This window comes from Phyllobates terribilis, unplaced genomic scaffold, assembly GCF_046119375.1.
Source record: "Phyllobates terribilis strain yellow unplaced genomic scaffold, ASM4611937v1 Scaffold_4__5_contigs__length_816908805, whole genome shotgun sequence".
Taxonomy (NCBI): Eukaryota; Metazoa; Chordata; class Amphibia; order Anura; family Dendrobatidae; genus Phyllobates; species Phyllobates terribilis.
The window spans coordinates 134,311,750-134,336,643 of record NW_027362764.1 but is presented as its reverse complement, the minus strand read 5'-3'; the positions used below and the strand labels follow the sequence as shown (position 1 = coordinate 134,336,643).

Here is a 24,894-nt window from a genome sequence, read left to right as displayed (position 1 = left end):
TCTACATACAGTACAAAATGAGACCAAACCAATGTGTACCAGGTTGGGACAGATCATAGGTACAGGGAGCGATAATTTTCCTGCATTCTTAGCAGAGAACTATGGCCCCTGCAATGCAGGAGAACAAGACTTCTAAGGCTAAGTGCCCACGTTGCGGAACTGAAGCATATTTTTTACGCTTCTCCCTGGCGGGAAAATCGCATGCGGATATTACATGCGGTTTTCCCGCCAGGTAGAAGCGTTTGTGAGGCGTCTTTGCGGCGTCTTTGCATGCATTTCCGCATGCGGGTTATCAAGCACTTCTCCAAGTGATTTAAGCATCACTTGGAAAAGTGCTTGACAACTTGTTCACACTATATAAATCCATGCAACCGGCATGGATTTATATAGCGTGACCAAGTAATAGTTTAAAAAAAAAAAAGAATCAGAATGGTAAAAAATAGAAAAAGAAAAGTTTATACTCACTTTCCGATGCATTCTCTGCCCCGTCCGGAGTCTTGAGCGGCTCACGCTGTTGTGTGCAGGACCTGCGGTGAAGTCATTGAGTCATGTGATGGGTCACATGACTCAATGACGTGGCGGGTCCTTCACACAACAGCGCGACGGAGGGAAAACATCAGAAGAGAAGTATAAACTTTATTTTTTCTTTTTTTTACAGGTTCTTTGGTACCCAGGTCTGGATGAGAGTCTCCTCTCCTCCAGACTTGGGTACCATCCGCACATTGATTCCGCATGCGGAAACGCAAAATTAATGAACATGCTGCGGATTTTTGACCGCAGCATATACGCTTGTAATACGCAATGTGGGCACGCAGACTAAATAGGTGTTTTACATCAGGCAATTATTAAGTAAAACATCATATCATCTGTGTCCACTCACGGCAGATTTTTCAGCTGCAAATTTGCATAATGATTTTGTTGCTATAAGGAAAAACCAATTGCAGCAGATGGATGTTAAACAGCCATTATTCCAATGCAAGCCACTATTTGGTCCACAAGATAAGTCTAGATGATGGCTCCATAATACCGCTTGGTAGGATCACAGAGACCAACATATTCTCACCTGACTCGTTGGCCAGCTTCAGAGCCTTGCTCTCAGTGAGGGACGACATCTCGTTAAATGACTGATGCTCCGCTGCATAATCAAAGCCATGAAAGTGCACACTCTTACAGTATATTACTGTATCGGACAGCTCCTTGGCAAGCTTCAGCTTCGCGCCCTAGAATACAATTAATCATATGTTTTAGCATCTTACTTTTACAACCTTTAAATGACAAAGTTTAAAAAAAAAAAAAAAAAATTCCCCTCCACCATTACTTACCGCGCCTTTCTTGGCATGGACATTAGACTTGACGGACTCATCCTCCATTTCCGCAGCTTCATCCTCATCAGACACATCTGCCTCCTCGCTGCTTTCTGCCACGCTGTCTTCCAGTGAGTTGAGCTTTTTTCCCTTCACAAGGATTTTCCCTTTTAGTTGCTGTTAAAAATGGGACAAAGTAAAGGGTAAGTTCATAGATACTAACAGTTTAATAAATGCTGCGGCTAATAAAGCTCCTGGCACATATATTAAACAAATCCATAAACCTCCAATCTACAGATGGGGGCGATCTTGCCGCTACACAATAGGGCTCCTGTTGTTCTTTGCTGTACGTATAAGTCCAGGAGGCTGCACTATTCTGAAGCATGGACTAAAAAACTTTTTATCAAGCGCGAGGTCTCGGTCAGGCAATCCACCCGACTGAAACCTGGGATGCACACTGGAGGCACCGTTTAAAAGGAACTTAAGAGTGGACAAACTCCTTAACAGTAATGTGTGCAGTCAAGTGAAACACTAAAGGATTTTGCCACTACTTTCTTATTGATGGCCTATCCTTTGGTGGGGGGTGCGACACCCGGCATCCCTGCCGATCTGCTGTAATCAGCGCCGGCCAGAAGTTCTCGGATGATGCTGCACCACAGCAGTTCTGTCACTTCTAGTGGCCACAGCCAGGTACTGCAGATCCATCCAAATAAACGAATAGGGGTGGATCTGTAGTACCTGGCCATGGCCATTATAGTTTTGACACAGTTGCTGTGTTGTGGCCATATCCGAGAACTTCCATCCTAGATGTCGCTCCCACACCGATCAGATATTGATGGTCTATCCTGAGGATGGACCATCAATAAAAAAAGTAGTGGCCAAACCCTTTAAGGGTGCCGTATGCAAAGGTTTTGTGGCATCTGAAAGGAAATGGCATATCTATTAGTGTAGATTCACATGGGGAGGACACGCTGTGGACTTTGTGTCTGGATTGCAGGTGGAAAATCCACAGTATATTGCAGTATTTGCAAAGTGGATGAGAGGTTACCAAAACTCGTCCACACCGTGTGGAAAACAACTGCAGTGGAAATTGACCGACATGTTTAGGGCAAAATCCACATATAAGAAATGTAAATTTCAGGGCACAGTCAGACTGCTGTATAAATCAGACCGAGATTGGACTGCAATGGACGGACTGGTCGGCGGCTTGCCTGACCTGAACATGACAGCTTCATATATTTCTATGCAGCGGTCACGCTCGGGTCGGGAGGGCCGCTGGCCAGTCCATGCATTACGGTCCAATTTATATGGCAGTCTGACTGCGCCCTTAATGCAGGTTGGTAACTAATCTGCATGAAAATATGTTCTATGTCCACATGTATTAAAAAATCACTGCTGTTTGACAAGATCAGGACTTCGCCTATAGCTCACTTTTCCTTTCGTTATGTAGCAAACCTAGTTTACATTTATGTTTATGAAGATTTGCAAGCCGTTATGAAATCAGCAAGCACTGTCTGACCTCCGGAGACGGGAAATCCTTCATTTTCCCTTCAATTGGCAGAGTCAGAAGCATATCCTGGAGTATGCTCTTCATGTGCTTGGCCATAGTTTTCTGCTGATCCGGGGTGCAGTGATTTTCCAGAGAAATGATGACAGGGTAAGGAGAAGTCTGAGGAAGGAAATGTTTCGTTAGTAAGTACAAAGGTTTGTGTGCAATCATGACAAAGTGATTCAGTGTTTCACAGATTTTACTATTGAATGGATTGTCAACCAATTAGTCCAGGGCACTGACCGAAGCGTCCACACGTGGCCCATCTCCAGAGTTATTTTTTCTGATTGCAGGATTTATTTTCTCTACTTGATTATGTTGGCAACCAAGCATCTAGAGATATGTTTAAAACAACCACATGGACCAAACGCAACAATATTCTTAAAATGTTCATTGGCATCTATGGGAGAGCTGGGAGTAAGGGAGACATGCTCTGTGTCTTGTGCAGAGGTCACTGTGCAGGGCGGGGGAGGAGGTGAGCTGTGAGCATCAGCTATTGTGAATTATGGGATCCTGGATTATCAACAGATATGTGCTCCCTTTCATTGTAATTCTGCCTGTGATGATATGAGATGACTGCTGAAGATATCTTTGCAGAAAAGGAAGTGTCAGTCTAGGATGAGGCTCAGGCATCAGTAAAAACTGCAAGATTTCAGTAATTTGTTTAAATATAGATAGATCGGGAAATTGAAAAGTGGAAATAAAAAATAAAATGTTTAAATAAAACTTTCATGTTAAACATAATTTTAACAAAATGTAATTTTCTATGACACCTGCACTCAAAATAAGGATCAGGAGGGAAGGGTTTTTAATAGGAGTAAGTCCAAGTAGAATGGGGCAGAGTCTAATGCTAGTTGGGGTGAGGGTCAGAGACAATTTACACCAGCCTGAGGAAAAAGTGTGGCTGGAAAGCATGGAAAGACTGGTGGAAAGCATGCCAAGACGAATGAAAGCTGTGATTACAAATCATGGTTAGTCCACCAAATATTGATTTCTGAACTGTTGCTGAGTTAAAACATGAGTAATTTGAGGTCTGAATTTCGGAGACATGTTGTCAGTAGTTTATAGAATAAAACAACAATGTACATTTTACTCAAAAATATACCTATAAAGAGAAAAATCAGAGAAACTGAATTTTGCCAGAGCTGGCTGGCTATATATATATCAGAAAGATAGATATATGTGTCATATATATATTATATACACACACACACATCCATCTTTCTGATGGTTGCTACAACAGAGGAACTGCAATCTCCTATCATGATGGAGTCACAAATCTCCTGACCCCCTGCACCAAGCAAAATGGGCTGAGACAAATACTAAAAGGGACAACAGGTCCACAATAAGTACCATAAACGTATAGACACAAAAACAAGTAAGAAAATTATTTGTGTGTCCAAAACAAACCACTACGGGTACGCTGTTGCCTAGATCTGGCAATAGTTGATGCAAAGATCGTCTGAAATTGTTGAATGGGGGAAGTATTTCAAGAAGCAATTCCTCTACAGTGTAACCACAATGTCAAGTGCAGGTCTAAGTGTCATTTCTAGACTCTCCACTCACTTTAAATGCATAGTTCTTTATAGTTTTGATGACGTCTTTGAAGAGGATCTTGGAAGTGAGTGTGTAGCCATGATAAATAACCGGTTCCCCATTAGGCCCATCCCAGCAATCCAACTCCACACAGCGGCAGCCTTTAGTAAGAGCCCTGTATGAAAATACAGCAGATGAATTAGTTTATGCATTACTGCACTGCTTTGTATATAGCGTTAGTAGAACAGTAATGATCGATAATCAAAACCAGTATTCTGCAACCCCAATCTGTGCATCTACATACAATCAGCCTGTGAATAACTTTTTCAATGGATTCTTATGAGTGCCTGGATGTGAGTCTCCTAGAAATGCACTGAAAAAGGGACTTCCGGTCCACGCAGAAGACGATAAGTTGCAATTCTGGTCACATGGTGCAGATGAGGTACAGAACGGCACTGATAATGGGAGAATGCGGTGATCGGTAAGAATATTGATCAGCACTTAGTACTCGATATAGGCCAGTGCTCCTTTAAGTGGTGGTGCCGCCCATACATACCACAACTATCAAGAGGAAACTGGCCACCTAAACTTGGCCGCTTGTTAGATTAATGGTGACCAGTCTCAAGGATTTCAGTGGGACCACTGTCTGATGCATATGGGGACCTTTTAACTCCCCCTCCAATACATAATGTTGGGAGGATCGGGCATGTTGACTTTCAATACCCAATTCTTTGTTTCCAGAAGAAATACACTTCCCCCAGAGGTGTGTGGTAGGGGCGCAGCACTCCCTTCTCCCAATTAAGAACCCTTGTATGCTCGTTCATGCCGAGTGTGCATGTGCATAGGGCTTTAGGAGAGATTGGTGTCGGCCAAGCGACCATTTCACTGACCCCTATCTGATATGTTTCCTGTTAAAAATGGTATCTGATCTGCAGGCAGGATGTCAGAGCAGGAGGAGCTGATCAGGTACATTTTAAGTTTCATCAAAACTTGCATTTTGTATGTATGCGTATGAGTCCAGTGGGCGGTGCTACTAGTGATTGACAGTCTTTACTGTATGACGGTGCATGCAGAGATCGCTGTACATCACTAGTAGGAGAGCCCACTGGACTCATACACATACAACACCAGGTATTTCAATGAATAAAATAAGAGTTATACTGAATCTTTTCCAACAAATCTATATATTATTCTGCTCAATTTCTCGGTCTCTAGACCATGCTGTCCTCCAATCGGGTGGCATGTACAACGTGAGAGGTTCCCTTTAAGAGATGTTTTAGAGCATACATTAAGGTACTGTACAACTAGAAAATGTTCCTTTAGTTGTCCGATTAGTCAAACACAACTTGAGGGAGCGGTTGGTACAGGTACACTTTCTCCAGAAATTGTGACATTCAGGGACCGGAAGGCTCTTACCGGATATAAGCTTCGGTGCTGCTCGGCCCCTTCAGTTGGTCTTCCATCAGGTAAGTGTTGTGTGAGGAGGAGATGTAGTAGTGACACAGTGGTTGCTTCATGTCCTGATAAACTTTCCTGTGAGCCGGGTTGAAGATATTGCCATCTTCAGACAACAGATAGATAAGGAAGCCATCTTTAGTCATAGACTGCTGTTTTTTACCTGTAACAAAAAAAACAAGCAAAACTTTAGAAACATCTAAAATGGTTACAATCACTTAAACCTTTAACAAGGCCACCATTTTTCTACTATTCTTTAAAGAGAAGGTGCCACGATTTTTAATTTTGTATCATCAATTATTGATTATATAATCAATTATTTTTAATACAAAATTAAATGTACAACTTTAATTATTTTTAATTTATTAATTTTTACTGTAGCCACTGGGGGCTGCCATTTTCATTTGGGGGTTGGGGGGTGTAAGTGTCTGAACACACACACACACGGCAGCCCTGGGCATAAGAGACTGTGGTCCGACGGCGACTGTATGTCTTGCATTGAGGCCACTTCTCCTGCCTCTAGCTGTGTCCTGGGTACGCCCCTGAGCTGTCCAGGTCGCATCTGTGGGAGAAGAGCGCGGCCATCTTTCTGGAGCCGGCAGTGTATGCTGTGAGCTCCACTTTTTCTCGGTTATCGCACGCACTGCTCAGTGCATGTGATGACAGGAGCTGCCGGGGAGAGGAAGTGCCGGGGAGAGGAGTATCGGCAATAAGCCGTGATCACAGTCTTTTCATTCTCATCTTGAGATCATGGATCTAGTTTGCAGTTCCCATCAGAAAAACAGTGTTTCAGCATTCAAAACAGTTCAATGCATTTACTTTATTAGTGTCAAAAATCTAACACTAACCCGCACTTTCCTGCTTTTGCAAGTTTTTTGTGCGTTTCAATAGAAATTTGCAAGCAAATATACTGAGCAATTTATTAGCAGGCTCTGTTCAGCTCCAATACACCTGACCTGATTGTAAAACACACATTCTATGACATATCAATAGTATGGACATGGACAAGGTATGGCAGAACAGCTCTGTTCCTGCAACGATCTGGATACGATTTCTTTACTGCTGGAGCAATTACAATGGCTGCTGTCAGGCCCCGGTCATGTGCCCGCTTGGGCTGCCACACCATGGCCTCTGCCTAGTAAAGTGGCACCTAGGTCTGAAAAGACCCCAGACTGGTAAGTATAACTGGATTTGGTTTGGGTGAGATCTTTTTTTTATGCCTAATCTGATGTCTGGTCTGTGGTAACAGAAAATATCATTGCTTAGCTGTTGGAAAAACAATAAAACAGGCCACTAAGCGTCCCTCACCCTACAGGCTTAGAAATAATTTAACAAAACAAGTGTGTGCTTACCTTAAAAAAGTTTGCCCAAGATCACAAGTTATGGATAGAGGATAGCTTGCTGATCTCTGGGGTTCCACCGGGACTTCGATATCCTAAGAAGGTCATGGCCCCACTATCAGTATTTGGTCAGTATTTTTTCTCAGGAGTGGGAGCCAAAACCAGGAGTGGGTGATAAATGCAGAATTGGTGACTTGTTTCTATTATACCTTTTCTCTGATTGTTCCTCACTTGGTGTTGGCTCCCACTCCTGAGAAAAAATACTGACCGAATACTGATAGTGGGGCCGTGGCCGAACAGGGATGTACAGAGCCCACCTGAATGGAACGCAGGTGAGTATGATCGACCTTTCTCCATTCATTGTCTATGGGACAGTCAGAGGAAGCCAAGTGCACATTTCAGCTACAGCTGGGAGTCCAATAAGCAATGAATGGAGCGGAAGTTGAACACTGCACCATTTAAGACAAGACTCTGCAGAGCCCCATTCTAAGGAAGGTTAGTGGTCCCAGCAGTCCCCAGTGATTAGTAAGTTATCCTGGCATAGGGGATAACGTGCCTTTGTCAACAACCCTTTCACTTTCTCAAATGGAGTTAGTGAGTGTTCATTCAAGGAGAGAGAATTAGTTAAAAGTTTGCTGTTGGACCCAGGCCTTTCTAGGTACACCCCTGTACAGTACACACAGCTGTTAGAAGCACTTAATGGCTGATTAAATCAGACATCAAGTACGGGGAAAGATGGCAGGGACACGGCCGATGATGTAAATATGTCATTGGCATTGAAAGGGTTAAACTTAGGACCACCACTGGCTCTTTTTTAAAAAAAAATTTTAGAAATAGTGGATGATCCTTTTAAGTATTATTGATTTTTGTATGCAAAACAACAGGGGAATGATAGACCTTCTTGAGATTCGTTTTTAAGAATGTTACTACATATTTCTATTTGGCCTGACACGCTCAGCACCCCCTGCTGTATCCCATCTACATATAATGAGAGGGTCACATCATTTTTTTAATTATTTTTCTGTATCCGGGTATGGTCGTGTATGAGCCCTCATTCCCACAGAATTCCTCATTTTATTGTAACTGCAGCCGTTGTGGAGGACGTGCAGTCTCATACGCAAGGCCACACAATGCCACCCAATGACAGCCGCCTACCTTCTTCACTTGGCTCGTACTTTGCTATTAATGACTTGGTTTGGTCTAAGGTCACATTTTCCTGCTGTTCATTCTTCAGGAACTTTTGGAACGGAGCGGCAGACATGAAATTCTCACTGTCCTTATATGTGGAAAATATGACCTCGATCTCTTCTCGTGTCGTCAGGATCTTGTAAAATTCTTCTATCTCGTCCTCCTCCAGCGTCCCGGTCTTTGATCTGTCACATTGCTGATGATTAACAAGAAATGGAATTAAAGAAAAGATTAGCACATTTTTAAATAATGAAAAAAACAAACATTTCTTTCTTGGAAATGTGTTAAACAATATTTAACCATTTTATTCGTCTATTATGACTGTATCAAATGTTACCCCTTAGATACCGGTCTGGCGCCTCTCACCCAACCAAACCAGAACTCACACTTTGCACTGATGAAGGGCAATACCCCGAAACAAAGTGTCTGCAAATTGAGTTTCTGGTTCTGGCTTTTATCCTAAGTCATGTGACAAGGCTCGTTAAAGGGTCGATATTGACTTTTAGGATGGCTACTTCCTATAGGTGGCACTAGAGTTCTAGTTCTCTTCCTCTCTGATGAGACAATTTGCAAAGTGTAAAGAAGCACAGATTGCCATTCTATCTCCTTAAAGACCAGGTCTGGTTGCCTCTCCGCGCTTCAGGAGCTATAACTTTACTTTTTTACTCACCTGGCTGTATGAGGCGGCTTTCTTTTGTGCAGGAGAAAGTTAAGTTAATGCTTTTTAGGGGATCATTTGAATTACTGCGTATTATATGCATTTTCTTTTATTGCGTGACATACATAAAGTGATTTTTATAATGTTCACATTTCACACTATAATGAATTCTTTCATTTGTTACAGCTCTGTGGCTACCTACTGTGTATAGTTGGTTTTTTTGTGCTTTTTTTAATGTATGCACAATAAAATGTGTTTTATACTAAATATTAGCAGGTTCCAGCTGTCAAACGCCCACCGAACAACAAGTATCCCATAGATTTCACTCATTTCCACTTTCAAGGCCTGTGTACGGACTGTGATGTATAGACCAGTCCATGGATCTCCTGACTAGAATTCAACAGCCTCATAGGCATACACGAGGTAAATGAGTTCAGGTCAGGAGACCCATGGCCGGTCTGGACATCCTGGACCACGAAAGTTGGATGTGTTAAAAAAAAAAAACATATATACGTACATATGAGCTGCCACTGTGGAAAAACAGTTTGGATGTCAAAAATATAGCAGCATTGTCAAAATTTTAGAGATCTTACCTGGAATATCTGTTTGGCATAGTTATCGTCCGTTTCGAAGTTGACTTCTTGCAGGAAGCTCTTCAACTCTTTTAAGCTCATTTTGTTGTCCTTGTTTTTATCAGCTTTCCGCAGACATGTGTGGATCCAACTATTGACATTATTAAGGATTATAATCTAAATTTTACACTTTCTTAAAGAAGTTGTCCACTGCTTTAACACGGATTGCCTCTCCTTAGGATCATCAATGTCTGATCGGTGGGAGTACGACACTTACCCGATCAGCTGCTCTTGGTGTCGGCGGCGGCTGGAACTAACCAATTACACAGCTGCACAAAGCAGCTCAGTCTACTGTATAGTGGCTGCTGCCGATTTGATTTGAGTAGGGGGTGAAGGTGCAGTACCCGGCCGCGGCCCTGTGCTGTGGTCATTTCTGGCCGTCGCCCACACCGAGAACAGCTGATCGGCCGGGGTGCCGGGTCTCGCACCCTCACCAGACATTGATAGCTCATCAATATTAAAGTAGTGGATAACCGCTTTAAAATAATCCTGAAATTGATATTAAAGAACCCTACTCTGGTGTCTCGCCAGAAGATATGGCACATACATGAATCATAGGTAATACAACAGTAGTTATAAAATGTACAAAGAAACCGATCAGTGCTTTCTTTTTATCAACAAATGGTCAACTTCAACGCTGTCTAGACGAAGGTCCAAACAGCGCCATTCATGTCCTGCTAACTGCCACAATCTATCACGCGGTCAACCCAACTGGCAATGTAGAATAAAACCACCACATATATCCAGATATCATCAAATCCATCTGTAACTCTAAAATGGCACAAAAGGAAAACCTGTACCAATAAATCAGAAAACAGCTGAGACCTTGGGTCAGTAGCAACTAGCAGTGCCCCCCCAGGTGTTGAGGAAGAAATCCCCGCATGCTGAGAGCTAGGAAATGTAGTTCTAGAATAGCTGGAGCTCTGCAAGCTGCACCCCTGAATCTAGCGACCACATACAGTATATCCTTGGGGGATCACTAGATCTCTCTAGATGCTATTGGAAAAAGAGATCAGAGGAGCTAAACTTCTCCCATCTGATCCTTTTGCTTCGCCTATGATAATGAATGGTGGGGAGAGAAGTGGTGCCACATATGCAAGTAGACCAATTAGTTAGACTTATCATTTAGCTCGGTGTCTCTATAGGATTTTGGAGCTCTGAAACAGAAAAACTGAGCTCCGACCTTTGTAATGATGTATTAGAAAAGCAGCATAGAAGACCTAAAACAATGTTAGGTCAGACATTCAGTAAAGTTGGTATAATGAGTCCTTGACGTCACCTAATCTATCTCATATTAGAATCTACATTAGGTCCTAGCTAACGGGGCTCCGTATGCAACATGGCAACACAAACCCCTGCATGTGAACGGATGCTACATCAACTAAAGCAGGTATCCGCTTTCTACAGCCAGGTAGTAACTTGTAGCGTGCCAAATGCCAGAGGGGCTGATAACTGATGTGCCGGAGCCTCACCGCACCATCCAGAACGTGCCACCCGGTAATTACAAGATCTCAGCAGTAGACGGGTTAGACGTATTTTTATCCTCAGACCCACACCCTGTGCTTACTGTTCCCTGTAATTAGGAACATACGTGCACTATAAAACATTGTGGATAGTTTACATAATACACCACTAAATATATACGCACAGTTATATGGAGCTAAACATGGAGCCGGTCAGAATTAGAAATGATTATATTGTCATTATTCCACAAAAAGCAAGTGCTGGAGAGGACTCTGTATTTATTAGAAAGGCCGACTAGTCATAATATATCACCAATAATTCTGCTGGTGGCTTAGGTATGAAGTGTGTACCTACCATGCAAACTAAGGGAAAAGCACAAGACGACATACTTAACCCCTTCCCAATGTAGAGCTTTTTTTTTTTTTAAATCACATTTCATTTTTTGGGGGAGTTATGGTGAATGAAAAAAATGGCAATTCTGGCATAGTCTTTCCCTACTTTGTTAACCACGTGGGTAAAGTAATTTTTAAATTGTATCTTAATAGGTCTGATGTTTACAAAAGCAGCAATACAAAATAACACTTTTTATTTTCAAACTGGGGAAAAGAATGGTGTAGATATACACTTTTTTTTTTCAATGTTAATTTTTGTTGTTTTCAGTCCCTCTAGGAATCTTAATCCTGTGATTACTTTGGCATTTCAGTACATTGCCAAATTTCTTAGGTAGAAAGATGGCGGCTGCAGGAGGCCTCAGTAGGTCCTAGCTGCTATGATAACACCCGCTGCAATTTAGGAATGAATTTCAGGTGAATGATGAGCAAAATGACAAACCCCATCTCAATGAAGCCTGCATATCCAAAAGTATTTAATGTGTCCAACAAGAGTTCTCAGCAGTGACATTCACTCCAAAGTATTTCTCTAAGTGTTTCCATTCCAGCTAATTTGCTATCCACTGTACAGTAGTCAAGAGCAATCTGTTTCTAGCAAAGATAACAGAAAGTAAGACCCACTCTGGGGGTCTGTGTCTCTCCACAGGAAGTGGGGGGCGGGGGTCTGTGTCTCTCCACAGGAAGTGGGGGGCGGGGATCTGTGTCTCTCCACAGGAAGTGGGGGGCAGGGGTCTGTGTCTCTCCACAGGAAGTGGGGGGCAGGGGGTCTGTGTCTCTCCACAGGAAGTGCCATTTTGTCTGTCATACTGCATCCAGGAATACCAGAGAGGCAGGTTTTCAGTTTGGGACATGCAAGTCATTGGACAGTTCATGCTTAGAAGTGGGACAAAGGAAGTTCCAGTAACTATAGTGCTGACATATTGGTGATAAAAAGGAATTATCCACTGAAAAACAATGGATGGAAAGTTACAGAACATAACAATCGGGACAGTTCCTGAACATGTTAGACTGGTTTCTGCAGCCATACTTGTTTTACTATGAAATATTACAGAGTAATAGAAAAAAAACCACTCTGAAAATTTGCCTGTCAGATTATGGGTCTGAGGCAGGTCCCTGGTGGATTCTCCTGGCCCCGATCTCCTTAACAGACATGTCCTCATCTATGTGAGTGTATAGGGAGAAACCAGACAGTCAAATGGAGCAGTGTGGGGAGAAGCCCATAGTGACCTGCCACGGACTAGTCATTCGAGATATATAGTCCATGCTGGCTATTCTACGTAGGTCTTCTCTGAAATGCATAGCGTTTCAGAGTAAAACACACATGGCTGCAATAACGAAGAGGATGTCAGATTCACGCTCCCTTGGTTAAAGCAACATGAATCAGAGGACAGGTTCTTTTTAACTTATTGTAGAGGATGAGGGCAGCCAGGCCATGTGTTAACTCTGGTTTTGAGAGAAATGACTAATGTGTTTTCAATCAACCAAAATAGAGATCATATTTAATAAAAAGTCAAGGCTAATGGTAATAAACTTGTTCTGGTCAATATTAGAGTTGAGCAAAAAGATTTGCAGGACCCTGGTCCAGCAGCCAAGTAAGCAGTCCGTCCATGGCCCTCCAGAACAGAGCTCTGCGAACCTCCTACTACCTGCAGACAACATAATGATGTTGCGAGATCTACTAATCAGAGGCGCCGGGGATTTCGGCAGGAAGGTGGACTTTTGCGGGGCACTGGTCTAGCAGTCTTGGACTATTGACGTGGCTGCCAGATCGGGTTCCTACAACTCTTTTTTGCTTAACTCTAGGTCAACATAAATCCATCCTAGTTACAAGTTATGCTTTTTAGGCATTGGAATTTGGGAAGGTCTTCACAGAAAACATATCGGGTAACAAACAGAAATTATACGTGCGCTCATTGGTGATGCAAATCATTTCTACGTAGGATCATTGGCAATGCAATGATGGGAATGGTAAGGTCATTGTAATTCTATGGCAATTATGCAAACACTTTTCTCTAAGAATTTGCCAATCACTACAGGTCATGATAAATTAATCCATTTCTGTTTTCATGATCTAGCCTCATCATTAGGTGGTCTCCGCAGACCTCATGTGAAGGATACTGCTGAAGCTTCTGCTTTTGGCTCATGGCCCGAGAATTTTGCAAAACTTTATTTAACCCTTCAGTCCAGTGAGCAGCTTCTTCATTAGAGTTGGCAATCAGGTCCAGGTTCTTTCGTTGACCCTTAAAGATAATGGAAAAACACCGATCGCTTGGGACATCGCTGGCAAACCTCTTCATCCCTTCTGTCTCATGGCCTGGACGCACATCTTCAACGTCATCAATGCTGACTGAGAAAAAGAAAAAAAAGGAAAAGGAATTTTTTTTTTTTTTTTTTCTAAAGTAAAAAATAGTCAGTGTAACCACAATATAAGGATGTTTTCCTGCATGTTGACAGCAGAAAGCAATATAGATGTGTCACATATTATGCAGAATAATTAACGTTTATAGCCTTTGAAATTTACATGGAATCTGTAGAAATAGCATGCGGCTTATTCCTGTGGCACAGCTGAAAATCCATATGGAAATTTCCATTGCATGTAAACAAGGTATGTCTGGGATGCAGATCACACTTGGTGCAAAATCAGTTCTAAAATCTGCGTCAAACCAGACAAGTGTGAATAAGGCCCAACACATTCTAATAGAGAAATGTTTGTTCTACTCAGGATTCTATTACAAACATTAAAACTTATTTTTAGAATTGTTCTAAACCCTTTCTTTGACCCCATAATAAACAACTAAACTTTCCTATGTCACCTAATATCTACACATACACATCACCCTTGCTTGAGAGAGATGCTCAGCAAGAAGACCTAACTTAGGAGCACTTCTGAATAAAATCCACATTTAAAAAAATTGTTAAATTGTGCCAAAATAGTCATTACAATATATGAAAAGGATATAACAAAAACAGTATCTTATACAGCGCAAGATTAAAAAAATGCAAACAGATCTTTATTGTGTCTTCATTAAAATGTAAAGTATTTTTTTTCAATACTATGTATTTCTAGAGGTTTTAATCTCGGGCTGGATCGGATACACTGTTATGACTTCCATCTAGCAGGACCGCTCGATCCCTCACAAGCTCCATCAGTGTGTAGAGGAGTGGATACCCCATATACCGGAACCATGATATATACATTGAGAAGGGTGAACTATATCCAGAATATATTATATAAAACCCGAATAACCAAAGCCACTGCTGTAAGGAGAATAATTTTCAATATACATGTTATGATAGTGTAGCAACTTGCTCAGGAAAATAGGCACCACACTAATAACTGCCACGGGACCCCGCCGATTCCTGTACAGGCTAGATATTCTGACCCTGCAGTCCCTAGTGGTTCCTGTGTGGGTTGAGATGGCCCTAACCACAGACTAGACAATGGCAACTCTGACCTATGCTGCCTGAAAGACTGTCGAGCGTTTCACGTACCTCCAAAAGAATCGGAGGGCGAAGAAGAGTGCAAATTTCCTACAGAAGGGAGAGTGTTCCAAAAGAAACAGAAGATAGATGCAGGGTAAAGAACAAACAGCAAAGGGAAAAACCCTAGCTGATCTTTCACTGACTTAAACTACAACAGAATGGCGGGACATAAAAAAGAGGCTATCCCCAGCAGGAAATAGCAGCAGGGAAAAGAAGCACCCGAAAGGTGATAGAGCAGACAAATGAATAAATGAAAACACCTATTACCCTAAAACGACTACAGAAAGGATAAAAGAAACTAAGCACCCGGAGAAAAGGTGTAACTACTGTGGCTTGGCAGACAGAGAAACAGACCACAAAGCACAGGCTTAAGGGTTCGAACCCAGACGCATGACAACACAAATGCCAGTTAACGGGTAGGGTTCTGGTTCATGGCATATTGTGTCCTTTGTGGTGACAAGGTCTGATCCATTGGATACGATTGTCTTGAAACATTCCTATATACACAATATATAAAATTAAAGTCTACTGACGAGCGGCTATGAAGGTCATTAGCTAATTGTGACACTTGGAGTCTATGTAATACACTGAGTTAATGAAGCTACGGGTCACAATAAGTAAACTTGAGCTTCATAATTAACATTGAAACGATAAGCCAAAAAAAAAAAAAAAATGTAAGGAATCTACGGGACCCCACAACTGGAAGAACAGAAATGTAAAAGGCAACGTCTTTAGGAAATTCTACAAGTTCATTACAGGTTCACCTATGGTAAGCTTGTGCAGATACAGTATGTAAAGACTCTGCATTTCCAGCAATTTTCTAATGGATACAAAGTAACCAGATCGCTCTCTTCACGGATATGCCGCCGCCACCATGCATTAGATTCCTCCGGTATGCCGCTGCTGCCACCATGCATTAGATTCCTCCGGTATGCCGCCGCCACCATGCATTACATTCCTCCGCTATGCAGTTTCTGTATTTTCAGCAGTGCAGTTACTTATGTTTAATAAAGGCTTGTGAGATTGAACTTTGACAATACATCTTTTGCAAGGACAATACAAGGAACTGTATCCATTAGTTGCAATTTACTTCCATTCTGTATTCCCCTGCAGACAAATGATCTCTGCAGAACATCTCCTGTCTACAGCTCTGTCTCTCCAGGAAACAGGCAGATTTATAGTCAATTCTCCCAACACGTAATATGGAAAATCATTACAGAAATTAGATATAGTGTGGAAATTTTAGAATCCAGGATTTTTCAAAACTAAAAAGGCGAGATCATTCACTCAACCAATCTTTTGGATGAAATACTACACCCGACTGGTGGACAAATTTGGCAACGTTTCTGAAAAGAAAAGATTCTAATCCTGGCCAACCATCCGGTCAGTTGGATAGTATATGGAGGAAAACACTGTAACTCTATCAACTGTTTAGTGGCCGCTGCAGATCAGCTCCTAATGAAGAGAGAGTAAGATCTGAGACTCGTCTCTCTGGAGTGGCCTAAACAGTCAATGGAGCCTCCGTGCTCCAATCTGTACACTTTACATTAGCAGATCTAGCAGTTCTCTGAATGCTGAGCTCTGTATAACCCCGCCCACACCACTGATTGGCAGATGTCTATGTACACTGTGCATAGGCAGCAAGCTGCCAATCAGTGGTGGGGCAGGGATGGACTACCTGGAAAGTTTACTAGTCCTCTAGTGATAATCTTCTGCTGATTAAACAGTGATTTTATTAAAACTACAGCAAGCAGCTCAGTAAGTGACACATTACTGGAATGATGGTCTCTGCCCCTACATTATGCTGCTCTGAAATTTCAGGTAGCAAAAACCTGGTGACAGATTCCCTTTAAGGATAGCCCATGAATATAAAAGTAATAGACAACTTCTTTAGTGCAATTCCTAATTTAGACTGCTAACGTTAATATATATCCTAGCACTCGCAGACTGCGGTTGCATATTATGTGACTGTCCACTCTTACCTTGCAGCCACAGTAGCCTGCACATTTATCTCAATAAAACAGAAATATTTAAAAAATATATCAAATGACTGACAGTCACTTCCAAACAGAAAGACAAATGTAAACAGGTGCAAGCTAAGAGAGCCACTCTGTATGTAACTAACAAATTAAAGCTGCACCCTGAAACGCTATAGTAGGTAATCATTGAATAAATTAAATTGGAACTGCATTACTGCTGTTGGGCTCACATGAATTGGCCAATTTATGCGCCAAGTACCTTCATTTTTTAACTTCTTTTCTACTGCAGTAATGCAATTCTAATTTAATTCATTCAATGTTTACATACTATAGCGTTTCAGGGTGCAGCTTTAATTTATAGTCACAGATAGAAATATTTTATGATGCAAGAATGCCATGTCCCTTTTGTTTTTATCACATTTATTTCACTTTCTTTTCCATGATATGAGTGAGGGTACATTCTTCACTCCTGATGGTGATTACTCTTATTCTTCACAAGGTGAAGAATTGTTTTTTTCACGTGTTTTTGGACAATGATGCAGCTGCACATTTTCAACCCAATAGCAAAATACTTTCCAAATGCCATGGATGATTTCTATGTCTTCTTTCCTCGGAAAGCACAAAACCAAAACTAAAAAGGATGAGGTGGAGCAGGTGGAAGTGCCATTGTAAATACAGATGTTTCACATGGATAAACAGATGGGGGCGCAATGCCCTACAGGTCATCCTGATTATAGAGGCACATCAAGCACAGAGCTCGGGGTGTGCCGAATCTGGCTGTAGGGCTGCGTGCCAAATTCATCTGCTGTGCAACAGAGAAGGGATAAAAACACAAGTATGGATATCAGATAAATACAAAGTCCAGTGATAAAAGGAGAAAGTCACAGCAAACATTGGCTGGAAGCAGATCCCTCTGATTTCCCCAGTGAATGGAGGTCACACCCTGCCACTTCTGTATTACTGAGCGTGTACAACAATGGCCCATACTCCAGTTACAGCAATTACGTTCAGGTTAATAACTCACTGAATTCTCCATATTTGTTCAGCAAATATACGGTGGTCAAAGAAACATAACTGATTTGTATGTCAGAGGGTAAGCGGTTTTCATTAGGTCTTACCCAGTCGAATCTGTAAAACTAACTGTACAATTATATAGGGATTGTCACACCGGTCCGGGGATGGCGGAAGCAGATCCTTTCCTGTGAGTACAAAAGTCTTTCCCATAGAAAGCGAAAAATCACACCTAACTCTGCTACGCGGACCTAATGTTAAGGAGGATCTCCACTCTCTCCCGACATCTGTTTTAGCAAATATGTGCGTTCCCCATGAAATAAAAATTCTGGAGCTTTTTTTTTTCCTTGTTTAAATGCTCTATTATTCTTCCTAGAAACTTAAGAAAAACTGACAACTGGGTGTAGCTAGTTGGGTGCGTTACCCCGCATTCTGACTGTCCAATCAGAGTGGCCTACTCAGAAAGTGTAGAGCCGCCCCCCTCTAATAGCGAAGTGTTAGGGGCACAGACAGGCGGCCGTATAAATCGGACCAAGAACGGACCGCAATGCTCAGACTGGCCGGCGGCTCTCCCAACCTGAACATAACAGCACCATATACTTAAATGCAGCTGTCATACTCGGGTCCGGAGAGCCGCGACCAGTCCAAGTATTACAGTCCTTTATCGGTCCGATTTATAGGGCCGCCTGACTGTGCTTATAGCTAGGAGCGTGTCCTTATACTATGAAACTGTCCTTTGACAAATAAAATTTTAACACCTAGCTGTTGCTTTGATACTCCTAAAACTTTAGAAACAAATTAACAACTGGGCGTTACCTTTTGTCAAAAGGGGTGTGTTCCTATCCTATAAGTGATAGAGCATTTCTGTCTTTTGGAAAATTCAAGTATGTGAAAGTTCACACTGTAGAGAAAAGCCCAATCGCACTACAAAACAGAGATTTCACATACTGCGCTCCAGAAGAAACAAATGTGAATATTTCTGCAATGGAGAAGAGAAGCAGAATGAGGGGAGCTCAGGGATTTTTTATAAGGTTTTTAACTCAATTTTGCATAAAGCAAGTGACAGGTCCACTTTAACCTATTGCCATTATGGCCACAGTAAACTTTAGTGATGCAGCATATTTTACAGCAATCAATGTGTCTCTGGATATGGCTTTTTAATAAGTAAAAAACTTAATTGCAATTAAAGGGAACCGGTCAAGTGAAAAACGCTATTAACCTGCAGGTTAATAACATTCTGAACCTGCACGGCGCCTGCACTTCGAGCCTCGCTGCTAGGAAATTAACTGTAGTCCTCCTGACGGCATTCAGGTTTCAGTCACGGGGGCGGCGCTGGTTCAGCTGCAACTGAGCCCCCGGCACTGACTGACAACAGCTCAGCATTGGGGCAGGCTGTCAGTCAGTGCCGGGGCGAGGTTACAGCTGCAGCTCTCTATACACAGAGCGGTGACTGAACCTGCGCCGACACCGCCCCCGTGACTGAAACCTGAATGCCGTCAGGAGGAATAAAAGTTAAATTTCCTCCCGGTAACAGGGGTTTAATTGTGGGTATGGGACAGGTTTAGAACACTATTAACCTGCATATTAAGTCCATTGTGATTCAGGCTTTACAGGAAATGTATCCAAATTTAAAGTGCCATACAAATGTAAAATGTCATACCAATGGAACGTAATGAATCTCAATGTAAAACTAACTTTTATGTTTACTTTTCTTCCTCAGGAAGACTCGGCAGGATATCGGAGAGAGAGGCCATATGCCAACATGTAAATGTGCGGTTAACTTTGGTTTCAGACGATCAAAGCATTTGCATGAAGCACAATACAACATGGCTTCAATCCAAGAAGGTTATGGATCAAGATCTGTTACCTCTGCATTCATAAACTTACTGCAGACAGACTTATAAATGGGAAAGGTCAAGGAACATCAATTACTCCCAAAATAATGATCATGTATTCCACATCTTACAATTACACCAGAATTCAGGAAATGAATTAAAAGGCCTGCAATGCATGACAGTCCCTAGGAGGGGAGAGCCCCGGGGCACATTGCCTACAAGGGACTGCCCCAGGGCACATTACCAATAATAGATAGACTGCAGGGGTAGCTGGTAACCTAAGCAATAAGAAGTACAAAATGGAATTAAAAATCCCTCTGTTCTTGAGAATGGAGAGGATTTCTAATAAGACACAAATTGAAAAGTTGCAAGTTTACTTTCCAATTTTACCCATTTAGGATGTTGAGAAAACCCCTTTAAAAGGTTAATTTCCCTGACATTTTGCAGGAGTACCACACATGGAGCAAAGCTGGGTTTTTCAGACAACAATGTGGGACAAGCTTGGCACATGACATACAGTATATCATATACGTCTAATATAAAATGTATCATACTTTCTTTCTCTACAGCGATAAATTCCTAATATCATAAAATTAATCTGATTATTACACACTCTTTGGAGGAGGGCGCCAAATACAGCGGCTTTAGCCAAAATAATATATACATCACTGTGAACTCTATACAAAGACTTCCAAGACCACATTTGTTTATAGTGGTAATGTAACTGGGGCCCGGCCAGGAGGAACAGCGGGGGCTTATTATTACATAAGACGCAGCAAGTATAACTTTCCACTTACCATACAATCCCAACATGAGATGTCGTGGCCCAGCGGCTGCTAGCGGCTAATCACAACTTTCAGTTACTTTTGATGTTGGGGCGAGACAAGAAACAACTTTGAACATCGCACACAGAAGTCTGGCAAAAAGACAGAACTATTCCCAACATCAACATTAATGAGTATGGCTGTGTATTATACATCATACAGAGTCTCCCTATTACAAGGCTGTATCAAGCAAACCATTGCTGCCTCTTCTGCGGAGTCTTACTGCTCCATTGTGTATTGTAGGACTGTAACAGACTCCTAATAAAGGACCTAGTACATGGACGGACAATCAAAAGAACTCTCCCTCCCAATTCCTGGTCCATGTAAACATGGAAGTGACCAGTTGATCAACGAGCAAATGTTTGTTCATTGGCTGATTGCATCTTTTACAGGACCTAAAAAACAATTAGTCGGCAGCACATCTCTGTACAAAACAGGGATGTGCTGCCGACAATATGCAAACTCTACGTGGTGGCTGAACAGTTTGCATCGGCCTAAGTAAAAGGGCCTTTTAACAGGCGTCAAATGATTAGATATATATTTTACTGAAGCAAATTATGGCCAAAAATCTGCCAGCGTAGAAGTGCACTTATCTGGCAACAATCATTTTTCACCAAACATCCATCCACAGGCTCTTACCAAAATAGTACAAGCTGCATGGATTCCACATCCGCTAGGTGATAAATGATCGCCAGGATGACACATCTGGGACGCAGACCAGCAAGAGGGAAACAATTCCTCAATATTTGCCCATATGTCGGCTTGCTGTCAGTGAAAGAAAATATTCTTATTTCATTCCAGAATCTGATATGCAAATTGCCTCTTCAAAGAGGAAGAGGACTTGAACTCTAGCGCCTCCTATAGGAAGCAGCAATCCTAAACGTCAATATCGATCATTTAATGAGACTGGCCATATGATTTAGGATAAAAGCCAGAACCTCAACTCAATTTGCAGACACTGTTTCGGCTGGGTTGCCCCTCATCAGTGCAAAGTATAAATCTCATAAGCGTAGAAGTCTCCTTACTCGGACATGCAAGGCCTGGCTTGTCACTCTCCACAAAGAGAAACGTTACCCCTTAGACACCATTTCAGAATCTGAAAATTCACCCAAATGCAATGGTTACTAGACAGAGGAATTCACAGCAATGTCTCCAGGCTAGGCAACCCTCCGTGAGCAGAAAGCACAAAGCTCTTTCCGGATTTCATTCTCTGCTACTATGAATTAGTGCAGGTATAACGTATTCATTTGGCTTAGGCTGCTGGTTTGTCTGGACACAGTTGTAGCAGTAAGAATTGTAGATGCTACCAAAATACAAATTATATGGGAAAGTTAAAATACTGGAAACACACAGTGATCTAACTTTATTTCCCCCCTTTTAGGAGACCAATAGTAACCAGCAATTTACTGTCACCAGGTTTCAGCTCCACCTATTGGAAGAAGTAGCAATCCTAAAAGTCAATATCGACCCTTTAACGAGCCTTGCCATATGACTTAGGATAAAAGCCAAAACAGACACTAAATTTTCCAGATATAGGTGGCGCTGGAGTTCTAGTCCTCTTCCTATCTGAGGAGGATATTTTCATATTTAAATTTGCCAGAGGAAGGAGTATGGCCTATAAGTCTCCTTACGCTGGCTTGGCACGGCACTCTCCACAAGGAGAGTCATTCCCCTTTAGATCACATATTGGCTGTAACATTTAACACATACGTAATCAAAAGCTGCTAAGAATCTTCTGACTTAACCATTTAATAGATTCCAAATACAGCCACCCAGAATACAATTGCAACAAAAAAAAATAAAAAAGTTGTGAACTTATGCATTGAATCCACATGTATTCCATGCAGATTTACTACTGATTTTACCCTGCTCATTGAAAATAAATGAACCCGCAGAGCAGGTCAATTTTTGCAGGGATTGTGTGAATGACATTTGCTGCGGATTTTCTACTTTAGTTGAAAAATCCAAATATAAAATCGGCAAAGTATCTACCAAGTGCAAATATATCCCTACAGTTGTAGTCATCACCCATAGACCTCAATGTTAAGAACAAAAAAAAAAAAAATTGAGCTCTTAAGGATGGAAAAGTTCATTCATTTAGGTTTAATAAAAATAAAGGGCTAAATAAAAACTAAAAATAAAATGTATAAACAGATTTGCAGAGAGATGCTGAACCAAGATTCACAAAACTGAAAAGTTAGGAAATACTAAAAGTTAGTAATACTTGGTTCAGATTAGCAGCAGCCTCGTCCTTTTCTCTCCAATTTGGGCGCTGGTTTTATGGTGCCCTTATGGATTTGTGGAGTAATAGAGAAAGCACTGAATGGTTCCTGTTGAGAAAAAAAAAGTCTCAAACCACACTGTGGAAGACCTATTCTCATTGGAAAGATGGTCTCAGGAAGGAGGGAAGAATGGGAAGGAAAGTCATCCAGGTGCAGGCTTCGACAGGCCCAGAGGATAACAGGAGAATCCTCCGGTGGGCCACCACCCTCTTATATGGATCAGCACTTGGCAAAATATACTTGAATCACTATGTATAGACAAAGCCGACAACTTATTCATTTAACAATCTACCCAGTTCACTGTTATATACATTTGTGACTGAGGATAACGTCACATTTGCATGTAGCTGAGAAGTGGGGCCCTGGAGTTGGTTACTGGTGGGCCTTTGGTACCCTAGTCCACCACTACCCAGGTGTCAGTAAGTCTTCTGTTATATACCCGGCTTTACTCTGTGCCATTACAGCCAGCTAGAGATTTCAGATGACCATTCTCTGAACAATTTGTTATTAATAGCTGATCTAGATTTTGGAAGACAAAGACAAAAATTAAAATCAAAAAGTGATTCTCAGTCTGTGACATGTGCCCCGATCTCTCCAACTACAGCGAACGACTATGGAAGAAAAACCCTTCCACAGATATCAGTCTCCTTTCAGCATCTGTTACTCTAGTTTGTGTCAAGAAAAGACTATAGAAAAAAAAAAAATGGTCAAAATCTGTCTTTCCATCTGTCAAAAATGTCTGCTCTTCAGCCAGCTTAGCGGGGTAGTCTGGGTATACGATTCTGATGACCTATTCACAGGATAGCCTGTAACCACTGATTCACCATACCGCTGTAGGACCAGCTCTACACTCACCTACTGTATCCTCACCCATCCCTTGTAGATTGTGAGCCCTCGTGGGCAGGGTCCTCGCTCCTCCTGTACCAGTTGCTGTCACATTGTGTTCAAGATTAGTGTAATTGTTCTTGTATGTATACCCCTTTTTCACATGTAAAGCGCAATAAATGGTGCTATAATAAATAATAATAATAATAATAATAATAATAATAATAATAACGGCTTATCAATATCAGAATGGAGGGGGTTTGGCAACCGGCACCCCCACTGATCAGTTGTCATCAGGTCCGGCAGAGGCTGAACAAGTACTGCTCCATTCAAGGGGCAGTCGCTGCTGCCAAGGACTGCAGCTAAGGTGCTATTTAAAAGGGAATCTGTCAGTAGGATCAACCCTCCTAAGCCGTCTATATGGGCATGCAGGTCATAAAAAGCTGAATAAAATGATACCTTAATGTTTTTGATCTGATGTATTATTCCAGAGAAATCCATGTTATTAATATGTTAATTTAGATGTTAAAGGGAACCAGCCATGTCCCTAAACATTATTACCCTGCAAATATGGGGTTAATCTACAGGTTACTAGCGTTCTAAAGACGTGCGACTGCAGCAGTGAAAGCCTGGTTACCATGAAGAAATTAACTTTACGCCTACCAGCAGCCTCGGGCTTTCAGTCATCGAGGTGCGGCCGGCTCAGCTTCAGTGACGGCTCAGTATATAGTGAGTGCCGGTTGTAACCGCGCCCCGGCACTGACTGACAGCTGGCTCAGTGCTTCCCCCATAAACATGCACACTTGCTTTGCTCAGGCACGCACATGTTTTCAATAGGGAAGAGAAGTAAGTCACTATATACACAGGCTTATGACGGGACCCAATTCAGACATCGCACTTCTTACTGGGACAGTGAATCACGGTTGTGTGAACCCGGCCTGAGATCCGTCAGTCCCAATGATGATGCTAGATTCGGCTGCATATCATCCCTTGTGTTTGGTGCCTTCCGCCGCTTCCACATACACAATGATTACATCTTTGGTCGACCAGTAATATCTGTAAAGAACAGATCAGTGACCAATGCTCCTATGTGAAAGACAGGTTTGTAAGTGGTGATATGTAACAATGCCAGGAAGCCTG

At 42.0% G+C, this 24,894-nt stretch overlaps 1 protein-coding gene across 2 annotated transcripts in view; it reads right to left on the bottom strand.

The window, feature by feature from the left end:
• PLCD1 (phospholipase C delta 1) overlaps window positions 1-24,894 on the bottom strand; it is a 112,279-nt gene that overhangs the window by 17,660 nt on the left and 69,725 nt on the right. For both annotated transcript variants that reach the window (XM_073677772.1, XM_073677771.1), the window contains exons 3-10: window positions 13,634-13,862; window positions 9,624-9,753; window positions 8,340-8,568; window positions 5,806-6,007; window positions 4,420-4,564; window positions 2,824-2,973; window positions 1,323-1,481; window positions 1,064-1,220 (exon numbers count right to left, since the gene is read on the bottom strand). In XM_073677772.1, coding sequence (XP_073533873.1) covers window positions 1,064-1,220; window positions 1,323-1,481; window positions 2,824-2,973; window positions 4,420-4,564; window positions 5,806-6,007; window positions 8,340-8,568; window positions 9,624-9,753; window positions 13,634-13,862 — 1,401 coding nt within the window. The remainder of the gene's footprint in view (window positions 1-1,063; window positions 1,221-1,322; window positions 1,482-2,823; window positions 2,974-4,419; window positions 4,565-5,805; window positions 6,008-8,339; window positions 8,569-9,623; window positions 9,754-13,633; window positions 13,863-24,894) is intronic.